Consider the following 12,939-nt stretch of genomic DNA (forward strand, 5'->3'; position numbering starts at 1 on the left):
AGAATAGGTGTCAAAAGAACACTGAAAAATGAGCCATTAATTAACTGGCTTGATGCTTTTTCATCTTTAAGGCGTCACTCAAAAAAACAGGAACCTAAATGGGTTTTTTAACAGGAAATATTGACAGAGATCCACAGCAGCCTATGAACATGACAAGTATCCAGTTGTTAACATACACACAAAGGGAATGTCGGCAGAGTGCTTTGTAAATGATTAGAGATGATTCATTAATATAATTGTAGGGCGGTGATATCTGAGTGACAAATTATAGGCTAAACTAGAGCCATAGGAAAATTCCTTATAATTTTAATTTCATAGAAATGTATAGACCTCTAGCTCTCTGTTTTTATTCCATTGGTGGGAGAATTGTGTCATGTTCTCGTTTCTTTCAGTGTCCTGCTCTGTTTGAACACAAACAAAATACCTTCTCAATGACTTGATTTTTCCATCTGCAAATTGAGCATCGTATTTACTACTCAAAATGAGTTTGGAATATGAGCTACATTTTTATGAAAGAGTAAATAAACATAGAAATCAATGACCTTGGGTTGATATATATAAGGTTGGACTTCCTTCTTTATATAGATTCTTCATAAGTGTAAAGGAAGTGGGCTTTTATTTTTCTTTTGTAACACATTCTCTAGCATTTTTTCTGTCCTTGAGATGCATTCGTCTTAGATATTTTTAAATATGCCTCTGACGCAGCAGACCCAGTGCATCACTTTCCCAAGCTATACATAATTTGTTACATCCTCAAAGTTGGGAATGGAAAAAATCTACTAGATCATCTTTTGCCAGAACAGGATACAGTTCCCTGATAATAGACCTATCTGATGTGAAATGAATACTACACTTGATCTCACCAGGTAAAGAAAAGCAGAAAGAATTCCCTGTAAGTTAATTCCACCAGTCCCTTAATTATTTGTATTGTTCTCCTGCTTGGCTCTGGGCTTTGAGCCCGAGAATTCTGGAAACAATATTCCCTCCAAAGCCACTCCTGTGTGACTTACAATGCAATGACATCTTTACCCAATGGGTTGGGTTCTGATCGCTGCCAGCCACTGAGTACTGACAATCCCACTCCACTTTGCTTTCCGGAGCCATTGTCCTCTGATCTCCCCCTCCTTTTGGTCCCCATTCCATTTCTCTTTTTAGTGTTCAGGCTTTTGGAGTTTCCTCCCATTGCATATTTGTTTCAGATGACTCCCTATGGGTTCTATCTTTTATTTTTAGAAGTTTCCAGCAGCTCCTTCCAGAATCTATAACATCCCCCATGCCTTTCTCCCATCCCGCGTGTAGAAGAACCCCTACAGGGTTGCATTTTGCAGTATTTCTTCCTGCGCTTTCCTATTCTTACATCCTAGTCTTTCTCTGAATGAAGCAGGGTATGGCATTTTGAGATTTCTAGCATCTTCACAGAAGATTTTCAGAAAGAGATGTGTTTTTCCTATATCTAACTAAAAACTAAGATTTCTTATTTAATATATTAGCCCAGATTAGGAAGACAGACAGACAGACAGACACACACACACACACACACACACACACACACCAACTAAAATATATTCAACCTGTTTTAAAATAAAATTCTATATCACTGGAATACATAACTTCTATGTCTGTAGGGATTCTTAAAATGTGAAATGGATTCAGAATACACAAAACTTTCCCACTCAACACCATTTTGAGAAACTCCCACTCAGCCCCACTTCTTCACCCATGATGTTTCATATTGAAAGGTTTTTTTCCCCCCTCTGTTCTCAACACTTTTTGTTCTCTTCAATAATTTCCTGAGTGACTCAACCGTAGTCTTGTCATCCAGGGAAAAGCAGATTTCAAGAATGTACTGTACAGCTATTAAGATAATGTGTACAATTTGTTGGAGGTAGGTTGTTTCTGATGTACTTGTGAATGTCAACCTCAAAAAATGACATCTTTTAGTCAGTATATGGCTGCTTGCCTCATGTCGCCAATATGGAACCCTGGGCAGAGCAGCAAAGATCACCAGCTGGAAGTAGCTCTAGAGTCAAATTGCTCCATTTCAAGTTCTGGCTGCACTTCAAAGAAACCAGCATTGGAAATCATAAACAATGGATTACAGTGGTTTACTTAAGAAAGAAACAGTAGATCCAAGGTCAAAAGAAAAATGTGGTAAAAGAAAATTCATTTTTCTCTTTTACAAATTTAAATAAAATAGTAAAGAAAGATATGTATCATCATTATTATTTTTAGCTTTCCTAAATGTATTTGATTAACTGACAAACCATGGGTGATGATAGTCTCTTCCTTTGTACCAAGGACTGTCATATACCTGAAATCTTTTTCTAAACTGAAAATTGTAAATGGGATTAGAGTCCCTAACACCTGTCTGTAATTATATTTGTCGGGCTGTTTTCTTATTCCATGGAGCCCTTATGCCCTGGGCAATGGAGAGTGGAAGAGCAATGGTAATGGATGGGGAAAGAAAAGAAGTACTTAAACTAGGGGCATCAAGATATTCTGTTCTACACATGGATTGGGTGACAATGGAAACTTCCCATGGTAAGAGGCCACACACTAACTAATGATGCAAGACTCATGCAATCATTCCTCTAAAATGTATGATAAAGAAGTTAGGTCTAGTTTCACAAGCAGCTTGATTAAATCAATTAAGCAGAGCGGTGGGATTCAGTGGCCATGGTCATTTGTATTTCCAGACCACGTTTGTCACTGAGTCACCGTACTTTGTACTTTTCACTCCTAGCCAACTTACATGTAAGGTGACTTTAATCAGTCTAAACTGCTAGCTGCTTCTGCTGAAATGCTGACAGCCATTCTGCATGTCAGTTGAAGGCTTTAAAAGGGAGGATTCAGCATCTATAAAATGGTAATTCTCTCTCAAGTAGCCTTGGTCAGTATGATTACCCTTCAGATGGTCTGCTCCCACTCCTCCACCCTTATTCCGTGTGCCGAGGTGGAGATGGTAAGCAGTGAGACTGGACAGTTTTGCAGGGTGGTTCCTGACACAGGCTTTGGGATCAAGCAAGTGGGGTTCAGCTCCTGACTCTTCTACTCACCTGCTGTGTGATCCTGAGTGAGTTCTTTTGCTTCTCCAAACCTTTCATTATAAACCATGGAAATCCCATTGCATTGTGCCAAGTACATAGTAAACCCGGAAGAAACTGTGGCTATTATTATCATCCTAATAATAAACCTTAGAAATTAGTCTCAAGAAGTTCATAAATCATATGGTAGTTCTATTTTTAGTTTTTTGAGGAACCTCCATACTGTCCTTTTAATAATTGAAATATCTGTAATGTTATCCTTTATGGTATCTGTAACAGTCAAGATCAAATTGTGAAAGGTAATAGTTATTGCTATTTTAAGCTAATAGGTTTTTCAATGTTTTTATGTAGTAATGATTAGCCTGTAAGTGTGACTTCCAAACTGGTTTAAGGCAGACTGGCATACAACAAAGGGATATAAGTAAATTCGACCAAAGTAAAAAGTTTGTAGACTGTTAGAGGCTGGACAGAGGCTTACAGGTCATTTAATGCAGCATCATTCCCACCCAGCCCCCATGCCCTTTGCAGCTCATAAGGATCATGGGGGCATGAAGTCACAGAGCACAGCTATGACTAGGACATAAGACTCTTTTCCGTTCAACCATGAAACTCTCAGATCTCGTGGGAAAGGACAATAATACTCCACTCACTTTGATCATCAATGGAGAAAAACGGCCATTGATGACCCAGAGAACATTGACCCTCAGTGGGCTGGGGCCCCGGGGAGGCCCCATGATACCTTCCAAAGGGGGTGTGTTCAGGAGGCAGGGGAAGGACAGGCAGGTGCTGCCAGTGGTCATTGTCACTTGGTCTCATTAGACTCAGTGAACAGATCGCTGATGGGGTTAGGTTTCCTGGCAGCTCTAGCTGGCCCCACCACCTGTCACGTCAGATTCTTTCATCTGAAGGTATCAGACCCACTGTGCCTAGTGTGCTGAGGTTACCTTGGTTGCACCTCCACTCCCATCAACAGTGGGGTTTAAGAAGCAGACTACAGTAACAGAACCAGGGTCAGCAAACGACAGCCCATGAGCCAAATCCATCCTGCCACCTGTTTTTGGAAATAAATTTTCACTGACACACAGCCACCCCCATTCACTTGTATGTTGTCTATGGCTGCCTTTGTGCTGTCCCAGTAGAGTTGAGTAGTGCTACAGAGACCCAGTGATCTGTAAATCTTGAAGCATTCACTATTTGGTCCTTTACAGAAGAGGTGGGCCAACATCCAGTCCAGAACCTTATCAGCTGCTTGGAAGACTAAGGCCCTCTCCAGGCTATGGAAGGATTAACTGATTTCTTCAGGATATTTTTATGCCCCTGGCATAAGTGAGATTTCATTAATACAATTGAAAAGAAATGTAGACTTATATAGAATCTTCTTATAATTCAAAGGCAGTCTCTTCTTCAGTGTGAATGTGAAAGACAACTATCCATGTCCTCTAAGGGTGGGTCTCATCTGGCCTCCCTCTTACTCTGGGGCGGGGAGGAGATGGAAGCAGCTGAAGAGAAAAGCAAGGGCATTCCATGCATTACTTGGATAATTAGAAGAGCCATCTCTTAAGGACTTTGTGTGCTGTAAACCAGGCACTTGCTGTACATTATTTTGTGTATTCACTATAACAATCCTGTTCAGTAGTATGATTGTCCTTATTTTACAGAAGGATAAACTAAGGATGAACTAAGGACACAGAGTGAGTGAATGGCCAGGTAGAGATCTGTAAACTTTTGGTTTCATGTTGTCTAAAGCACATAGGTACAGTAATTCAATTACCTATGCCTGACTGCTAGACGTATGGTTGACAGTGGCTTCAATTTGCTCAATCCAGACAAAATAGAGATCTAGCCATTACTTCTAGAAGTTTGCACTGAAAAATACTATCCTACAAGATACTTATTTTAAAGGTCCAGTATGTTTAAAAAGTATTGCATATATCACCGCCTTCTTGGAAATTACAAAGTCATTAGCAAGTTATGGATTCTGAGAAATCCTGCAGTAAGGATCCTATTCAACTTTGCTTAATGCAGTGTTTCCAAACACTTTTTCATGGAACTCTTTAATTAACAACATCCCATAAAACAACTCTTCTAAAAGACATACATTGGGAACCACATGATTACAATGATGATGAATGATAATAATGTCTAATATTTATTGAGCAGTTACAGTAAGCCATGGATTGACCTAGGCATTTACACATATGGATTCATTTAACCCTCACAACAACCCTATGAGCTCACATGTGATGAATTCCCCACTTGACAGATGAGGAAACCGAGGCACAAAAAGGATGAAATAAGTTGCCCAGTCACATAGTCCTGGAGACCATGAGCCCCTCAAACTCCAGGATCAGGTTTCAATTCATCTTTGCATAGCTGACACTTAGTATGGTGACTGGAACAAAGCATGAGCCCAGAATATGGCAGCTGAACTGGATTAGAAATAAGATCCTAATAAAAAGAAGTGGCTAGAGTCTGTTGAATAGAATATTTAGGATCTTTAGTATTTATACAACGAGGGCACTCCCTCATCAGTTGAGGTTTCTATTTGTTCTGCACAAGACCATACCCTAGATAATGTTCCTACAATAAAGCATTTTGTACTGTGTAACCATTTTCATATTTTATTTAATAGATGCTACTTTAGGTTAATGTGAGATGATAGGAAAATATCAGGTAGTGCAGATCCTATTTAACCACAAGAAATAAAATTTCATTTGAAGCGGCATTAAATTAGGCTTTCTGTCTGCCATAAAATACATTGAAAGAGGTGTTACCACATCCATAAGGAAGTACTGTATTGACTTTGTTGGTAGAGTAGATGGATTTTTTTAATTTTATTTTTATTTTTTTAACACCAAAAACATTTTGTATTGGAGTATAGCTGATTAACAGTGTTGTGATAGTTTCAGGTGAACAGCGAAGGGACTCAGCCATACACATACATGTATCCTAGATGGGTTTTTAAAAAATTCAGTATAACAACAGCTATTATGAACAGTCAATGGGAGTTTTTTTTAAATATTACAGACCTAAAAATATATCAAGGTCAAAATTAATAGACAGAATACTGATGAGTTTTCATTGTAGAGTTGAGGGAGGCCAGGAAGCACTAAGGAAGAAAAATCAACACATTTTCAACTGTAAAAGGAAGAGAAGAAAAGGCAGACTGAGAGACTATGTTTTTATGGTCTACAAAATAAAAAGGAAATTTTATGTTTAGCACTTCAAGAGCTTAGAATGCAGTGATTAATGGTATAATTTTTTTGTCACTTTAACATAGAGCATAGAGCATTCCTGAATGATTATTATAATAACAGTTTGACCCTTCATGAGGGCTTACTGTACTGTTTTAAGCATCTTCTGTGTGCAGCCTAGGAGGTAAGTGCTGTTCCCTTTTTACAGATGTGGAAACAGTATGAAATGGATCAAGGATTCAAGCTCCAGTAATCTCTGGCTTCACAGCCTGTACCACTAAGAGCTATACACACTGGGTAACACAGACGGTTCAAAGGCTCAAGGATGCCTATAGGCCTGGGAGGCAAAATGAAGTCCACTACCAGTGTCAGGTACATCAGAGACTCATTAGGTGTACACCAGAGGGCAAACATGGCAATGCAAAGTTGAGTCCTGGCTGAAAGGCCCTTCCTGGGTGGTTTGTCCTATGACAGATTTTCTTAGGCTATTATACATCTTGCCACTTAAGAACCCCCTCCACTTAAGGCTATGCATTATCATGACAGATAAAGATACATCCCTCCACCCACTTCCACCACCTGTGTGTATTAGGATCCTTCACCTCACAACCTGATCACGTACATGTCCCTTCAACATACAGTCAGTTGCTTATGAATAGGTGTATGTGTGATGGTGCATCAGACCCCAAGTATTCAGGAGCTGCCATATGCTCTGCAGTATTCATGAAAGTCCAGGAAAAAAAAGTTTAAAAGTTCCATTAGGGAAAGTACAGATAGCTCCATTTTGATGGAAAGAAAAGATGGAATTTTATAATAAAGCACTGTGCCCAGCATCTCAGGGTGGGAGCCATTTGAGAGTTAAACACTGAGCTCTTAAGAGAAATAACAAATTTAGTATTGAATCAAAACAAATACTAAAAGCTTTCTCTGTAATTGTGTTTGTGCTCCAAAATGCCTGCTTCCCCCTCCCCTTATTGTAGGTAACACTTAAGTCTGTTGAAACAACCGAAGAATTTGTTTGCTGGGAGGGCATGAGGAGACATAATAGAATACAGACTTTAAAAGATAAACACCCAAGACTTGGGAAGAACACTTGACAAGAAAAGGACGTTTTTCAAGAACCATATATTCTAAACAGATGAATCAACAAACTCAATTGGATCTAAAAATGAAAATGGAATTTTAAAATTTCTATCAATGAGCATATCAAAAAGTTACACATCAAAAAACATCAAAAACATGTGTACTACATTTTTGTAGAAGGCCATTTAATTCTCATTCATCAACTCTGAGTCCCTTACAATTATTTACACAGAAACAGCTTCTCCCTTCTCAGCTGTATATTACCAGCTTTTTTTCTTCCTGAATTGTACCTTATACAAGTCTTTCTTCTCTCTTTGAAGTTGGATGAACTGTGATCATCAGGTGGGTGAACGATCACAGAAAGTCTGATTTATTAAGCAAACAGCCTGGAAGTTGCTGATGCGAACACATAAATGTGTCTACTCACCTGGATGGCTCTGACATTGGAAACTGGCTGTTTCGACATATTGACGCGGTCTTATCCCTAAAAAAACAAGTAAGAAACTGTTAGAGGTGGTGGCATTCAGATTCTCGGGAGTGATAAATTTGAATTTAACTCATGATTCAACTGGGCGATCACCCCTTTCACTGGCCATATATTCTTTCAGTCTCAGTTTCCAGTTACTTAGAGACTCTCCTTCCTCAGGCCTCAGGGAGAGGGAACACTAGAGCACTGGATAAATCATTCAGGAGGAGAAATGCTGAGATGCCTCGCCCCTGATGCTCCCGATAGGCAATCAGAAACTTGAAAGGCGCTATCATCTCCTTCCCTGCCCTCCTGCCCTCCTGCCCAGAACGGCAAAGCAAAGAGGTTGTGGGAATAAAACACCTTTGTCTGGGGCCTCAGAAGCTTTCTGCTTGAAACTGAACTTTTGATCTGAACGGAGTTGTTGCCAGGGCTGCGCAGTCAGTCCATGGGGAGCGCCTCCCCTCTGTCAAACACCAGAGGAGGAACGGCCCATACTTCGTTCCTATTACTGCGATGCTCTCTGCTCGCTGGGCACATGTCTGTTCCACCCAGAGACCTGGGGGCCGCATCTCCCTGCTCGGTGCGTCCCGCATCTCCCTGCTCGGTGCGTCCCGAGCCTGGACTCCGTAAACCCGGCACCTCGCAAAGAAGCTTCACCTCTGTTTTCTTTGCTTTTAATGAAACACTCTCCGGAAGCACTTAGGACTTACATGACGGTGTCAGATCCCCGAGGTGTAGCAGTGCTTCCTTCTGAAAGGACCTTTGCTTTCTTTCTGTTGAAGACCTGACTTTGAGCCCAGTGACTAGTGGTCGTGGGCTACTGGGGCTCGGGGAGCAGGGAACAGCCCAGCTCTGTGCTTGTATTGTTTTAGCTTAGTCTATTAAATATGACAGGGTGAAGTGGTAGTTTGAAATTCAGTGAATTAAAAACATGCTGCTTTTTAAACCCAAAACTGTAAACTGGGTTAATTAGCGTTTCCTCAGTTGACTGGTGTAAGTGTGTGGGTTACTGGTGAGTAATTGAACACAGCAGTGTCTGCATTTGCCACAAGTCCAACGTCACCTGGACTATGTCAGTCACCATCTTGAGGCCCATTTCCTCTTCTTTAAATTTTACCTGCTTCACAGGTTGTGGTAAGAATCAAAATGACATAAGGACCCTGACAATGCCTTGTGAAGTATACAAAGCATGATGCAAGTATTTATTGTTTTATTGCCATTACTTTTAGCTGGAGACTTTTAGTTCTTTACTGCTATACAGTTTTAATACAGAGTAAGAATTGCGATAGTGATGCCCCACAATACTTTAGAAATAAAAGATCTGAGAACTCTGAAAAAGTCTTCAAAGTGTTAGGCTCTATTATATGAAGTTAAATCATTACATAATTTTTTAAACTCTCGTAAATAGTACATCTAACTATATGGTCTTTGGAATCACATACCTGAAAACAATGTTTTGTTTTTTTTTTTTAAGTTCTACCTGAATGTTTTGGTAATATACAGGTATAGCCACCATGCATAAGGGTCTAGGTAGAATTATTTTCAATATGGTTAAAAAAATTAAAGAGCTATCACAAGTCAAACAATCAGGAATGCATTTTGCTCTGTGATAGGTTTCAGATAGATTGCTCTCTTTTCTGCAGTATAAAAAAGTCCCACTACAATATTGTAAAGTAATTAGCCTCCAACTAATAAAAAATAAATGGGAAAAAAAAGTCAATGAAGGATTTTAAATTTTTGGATCTAGGACACAAAGCTCAATTTCAAAAAGAAAAGCTATGTAGTTTAATATTTAATGTTTCTATTCCTCAAAAGCTATTAGAAGTCACGCAAAGCAATAATTCTCACAGGAATTTAAATATCTCATTCTATAGCATTCTCTATAGGTGTACAATTAAAGTTTAACTATTAAGACTTGAGAACTTTTAAAAATGTATGTTAATTTGAAATGTGGGGATTAGGAACTTCTTTATGTTATTACAATACCAAGTTGAAATGTGAAAAAAATAAGGCAATGAATGATTGCATTTGTACTGCATGGATTTTTTTTTTTTATTAGAATGATTTTGTTTTTTGCTAAACTGGATTCGTTGTATGTTGTGGACCCCTCAGCCTAATGGATGGATATTCCTCGGGCCTTGTCTCCAATATAGCTTTGGTATAACCTTATTTGCATACAGATTCCTTCTCAACATATATGTCAGTCTGGGAGAGAGATATCTCTAGAAAGTTGGTCAGATCCCAGCTCTCATTCCTTGCAAACAGGCTAGAAAATGTTCGTGTAAATCAGTTCTGCAGCCCATCCTGCTGTCCTCATTATTCTCAGAGAAATCAGGGCAAAGCACACTGATGAATAAAAATAGACAGTGTTCGGCGCTGCATTCACCTGCATTAGGGATGCAGGGTGTAGAATGCACCTTCCTTCTGTTTCTGCATGCTTCATCCTGGGCCCCCAAAAAGAAAGCTATGCCTCAGATGTACAGCTCCACTCACATCGGGACCACAGCTTTGCATCCAAGGAGATACTCTTTAGAGTACCTCTATTACTGCGTCTCCTAGTTCTGGCTTCAGTTGGAGAACACAGACAGTTTGACCAAGAGTGTATGGACTTTTACAAAGCCTATATTATAATGGAAATGCTTGCCAGCTTAGCACGGTTGAATTTTCCTGGCGCTTGTGCAAGTCTGTGGGGATCTTTAATGGTCTATACGCTGAGTCATGAACAGTATTCCTCTGCTGCTATTTGATTGGACAGCATCTAATATCTGACTTCTAAATAAGACTCTTCCATGTTCTAAATATTTGTCAACATTAATAGCACTAATTTAAGAAGAAGGGAGTCAGAGGAAAATAAATCGATATATGGAGAGAGGGGGCTTTGTTTGTTCTTTTTAAAGGTCAATTAAGTGGCTACAGCTCAGTCTCACAGGGAATTATCTTCTGTCCTGCAGCTAAAAATAAATCCCAAGAAGGGTGCAGAAAGATGTTCAGCTGTTCAAACTAACTCTTTATTCAACTCTGCATGAGATGTGCCGAGAGGGAAGAGGCAGTCCGCGTGCCACGTTATCAGCCTCTGGTGCCCACACAGAGAGACAAGGTTGCTGCCCTCTCCTCTGCTGGGTCTGGGGAACACTGTGATCCAAGGGGGGCTTTCAAAAAGACGGGTCTGGAGTATTAACAGTTCAGTAAGTTGCTACAACTTTATCACTAAGGTCAAACCTGGCACTTAGGGAGAAGAGAAAAGCGTTTTAAACTTGTAATGTGTTAACAGCTCTGGCAATGATTTGTGTTCAGGTAAACCGAAGTTTTTCTCTGCCCTCAGTTCTCCTGATTATTTCTAGGCTTACAGCTTGAGTCGGGTCTGCAGCTGATCGACTGCAACCCTGGCCCTAAGAATCAAAATGACATAATGACATAATGAATGACAAAATGACATAATTCAGGGTCAGAGTCATCTTAGCTGGACCGTGGAAATTTTCTTCAAGTCACTATCAATGAAAACTACTTTAGTTCAATATTCTTTCAACCTCCCCACACTCCAAACAATTTAGAAAACAGAAGCAGCAACATCACCAATGGACAGTGAATTTACAAGGAAGCTACACCCTCTAGTTACAAACCTACAAAGTTAGAAGTAGCCACTTCAAGTTAGGTAGCCAGGGAATTTCTTTCAGAAAACCCGGTTGCCCAAGATGAGTCCTCCTGCTTACCTGCTTTATGTACTTGTTTCCTGCCTGAGGAAAGTCCCAGGCAGCCAGGTACAAGGATACAAGGCTCCTCAGAGAGTGGAAGGGACGCCGGGTGTCCTCTGAGCTGTGATCTCGGTTCCGATGCTTTTCATGTGGCTGAAATAGCTCAAGCGATCTGTGCTTCACCCGGTACTGAGAGCTGCTCCTGGCTCGGGGCTGGAGGGGAACTCAGTTTAAGGATAAGTGTTAAAGAGAATTCCTGTCATAGTTCACAGTTGTTCTTCCTAAATATAGAGTTTGATACAAGCCATACACTGCCTCCAAAAGGCTTGACCGTGCTGAAAGCAGGGCTCAAATGTCAGCCGGAAGGTGGCTCTGGAATCTTGCTGCCCTCTTCATCTTCCAGAAGATGCTAGCTGCGTTTTCTCACAAATTCTGAGGGGGCACAGGCAAGTTTGAGAAGTAGGAAAAGTTTCTATCTTTAGCTTTATTACCCAGAGGCCAGAAGACCGGGAGTATTGAATAAAAAATTGGAAAGAGGCAGCACAAGCGCCAAGCAGTGTTTGAGTCCTCGCTTGGTCACCGAGGAGCTGAGAAAGTTACTTCGTAATCAGCACTCAGTCTGATTACAATGAACTGTAAGACACTGTCCTTTTTGTAGGTCAAAAATGGTCACAGACTGACCAACTCGTGTGCTTCCAAGGCCCAGAGTCTCGCTCTGCTCAACTGCCTCTACCCATGGCAATGACTATAGCCCTACAGCATGTGAGGCAACAGAACAAAACAAAAGAGAAAATATCTATTTTACGTATGATAAAGGCCAGGACCGGGCATCAGACAGGACACTTTTTAAAGAGAACACTGCAAAATCCTAAAAAAAAATATGCTCATTATTTTTAGCACTTCTTTTCTTTTCTTTCTTTTTCTTTTTTTGTTTTTACTTCTCTAGTCTCTAAAATTACCTTGGAACTTCTCTGGCAGTCCAGTGGTTAAGACTCCACCTTCCAATGCAGGGGTTAGTGGGTTCAATCCCTGGTTGGGAACTAAGGTCCCACATGCCACAGGGTGCAGCCAAAAATTTTTAAACATAATAATAAAAATAAAATTACCTTTATACAGAACTTCCCTTCAGTAGAAGGATTAAACAGTGACTCACTTATCATTCATCCATTTATAAGTGAGGGATGTCTGAGTCCGTGATAGCACATCAACCCACAACCATCTACTGCCTGTCCTCTCATTACATAAGATGAAGAAGCTCCAGTCTGTATGAACCCCTAAAGTTGTATGCCTGTTCCCTGCAGCTGAATGTATTCCAAATACTTGATTTCAGGTCAGTAAAGAGAAAATCAACTTTCCAGTAGCTAAGGAAGTCAGCAGATCATTGTGGATCATCTCAGTTTGGGGCTCACCAATTAACTTCTGTTCATGTGCTGTTTAAAAGAACTGTGTCTTCAAAA

General features: G+C 40.2%; 1 protein-coding gene across 1 annotated transcript in view; it reads right to left on the reverse strand.

Annotated features, from left to right (window-relative positions):
* The window catches only part of SMPX (small muscle protein X-linked), a 50,496-nt gene extending 38,534 nt beyond the window's left edge, over positions 1 to 11,962 (reverse strand). Inside the window, exons 1-2 of the mRNA XM_020883022.2 lie at positions 11,501 to 11,962; positions 7,749 to 7,805 (exon numbers count right to left, since the gene is read on the reverse strand). Of these exons, the coding sequence (XP_020738681.1) occupies positions 7,749 to 7,787 (39 nt within the window). The 5' untranslated portion in view covers positions 7,788 to 7,805; positions 11,501 to 11,962. The remainder of the gene's footprint in view (positions 1 to 7,748; positions 7,806 to 11,500) is intronic.
* Positions 11,963 to 12,939: the final 977 nt, after the last annotated feature.

This window comes from Odocoileus virginianus, unplaced genomic scaffold, assembly GCF_023699985.2.
Source record: "Odocoileus virginianus isolate 20LAN1187 ecotype Illinois unplaced genomic scaffold, Ovbor_1.2 Unplaced_Scaffold_4, whole genome shotgun sequence".
NCBI lineage: Eukaryota > Metazoa > Chordata > Mammalia > Artiodactyla > Cervidae > Odocoileus > Odocoileus virginianus.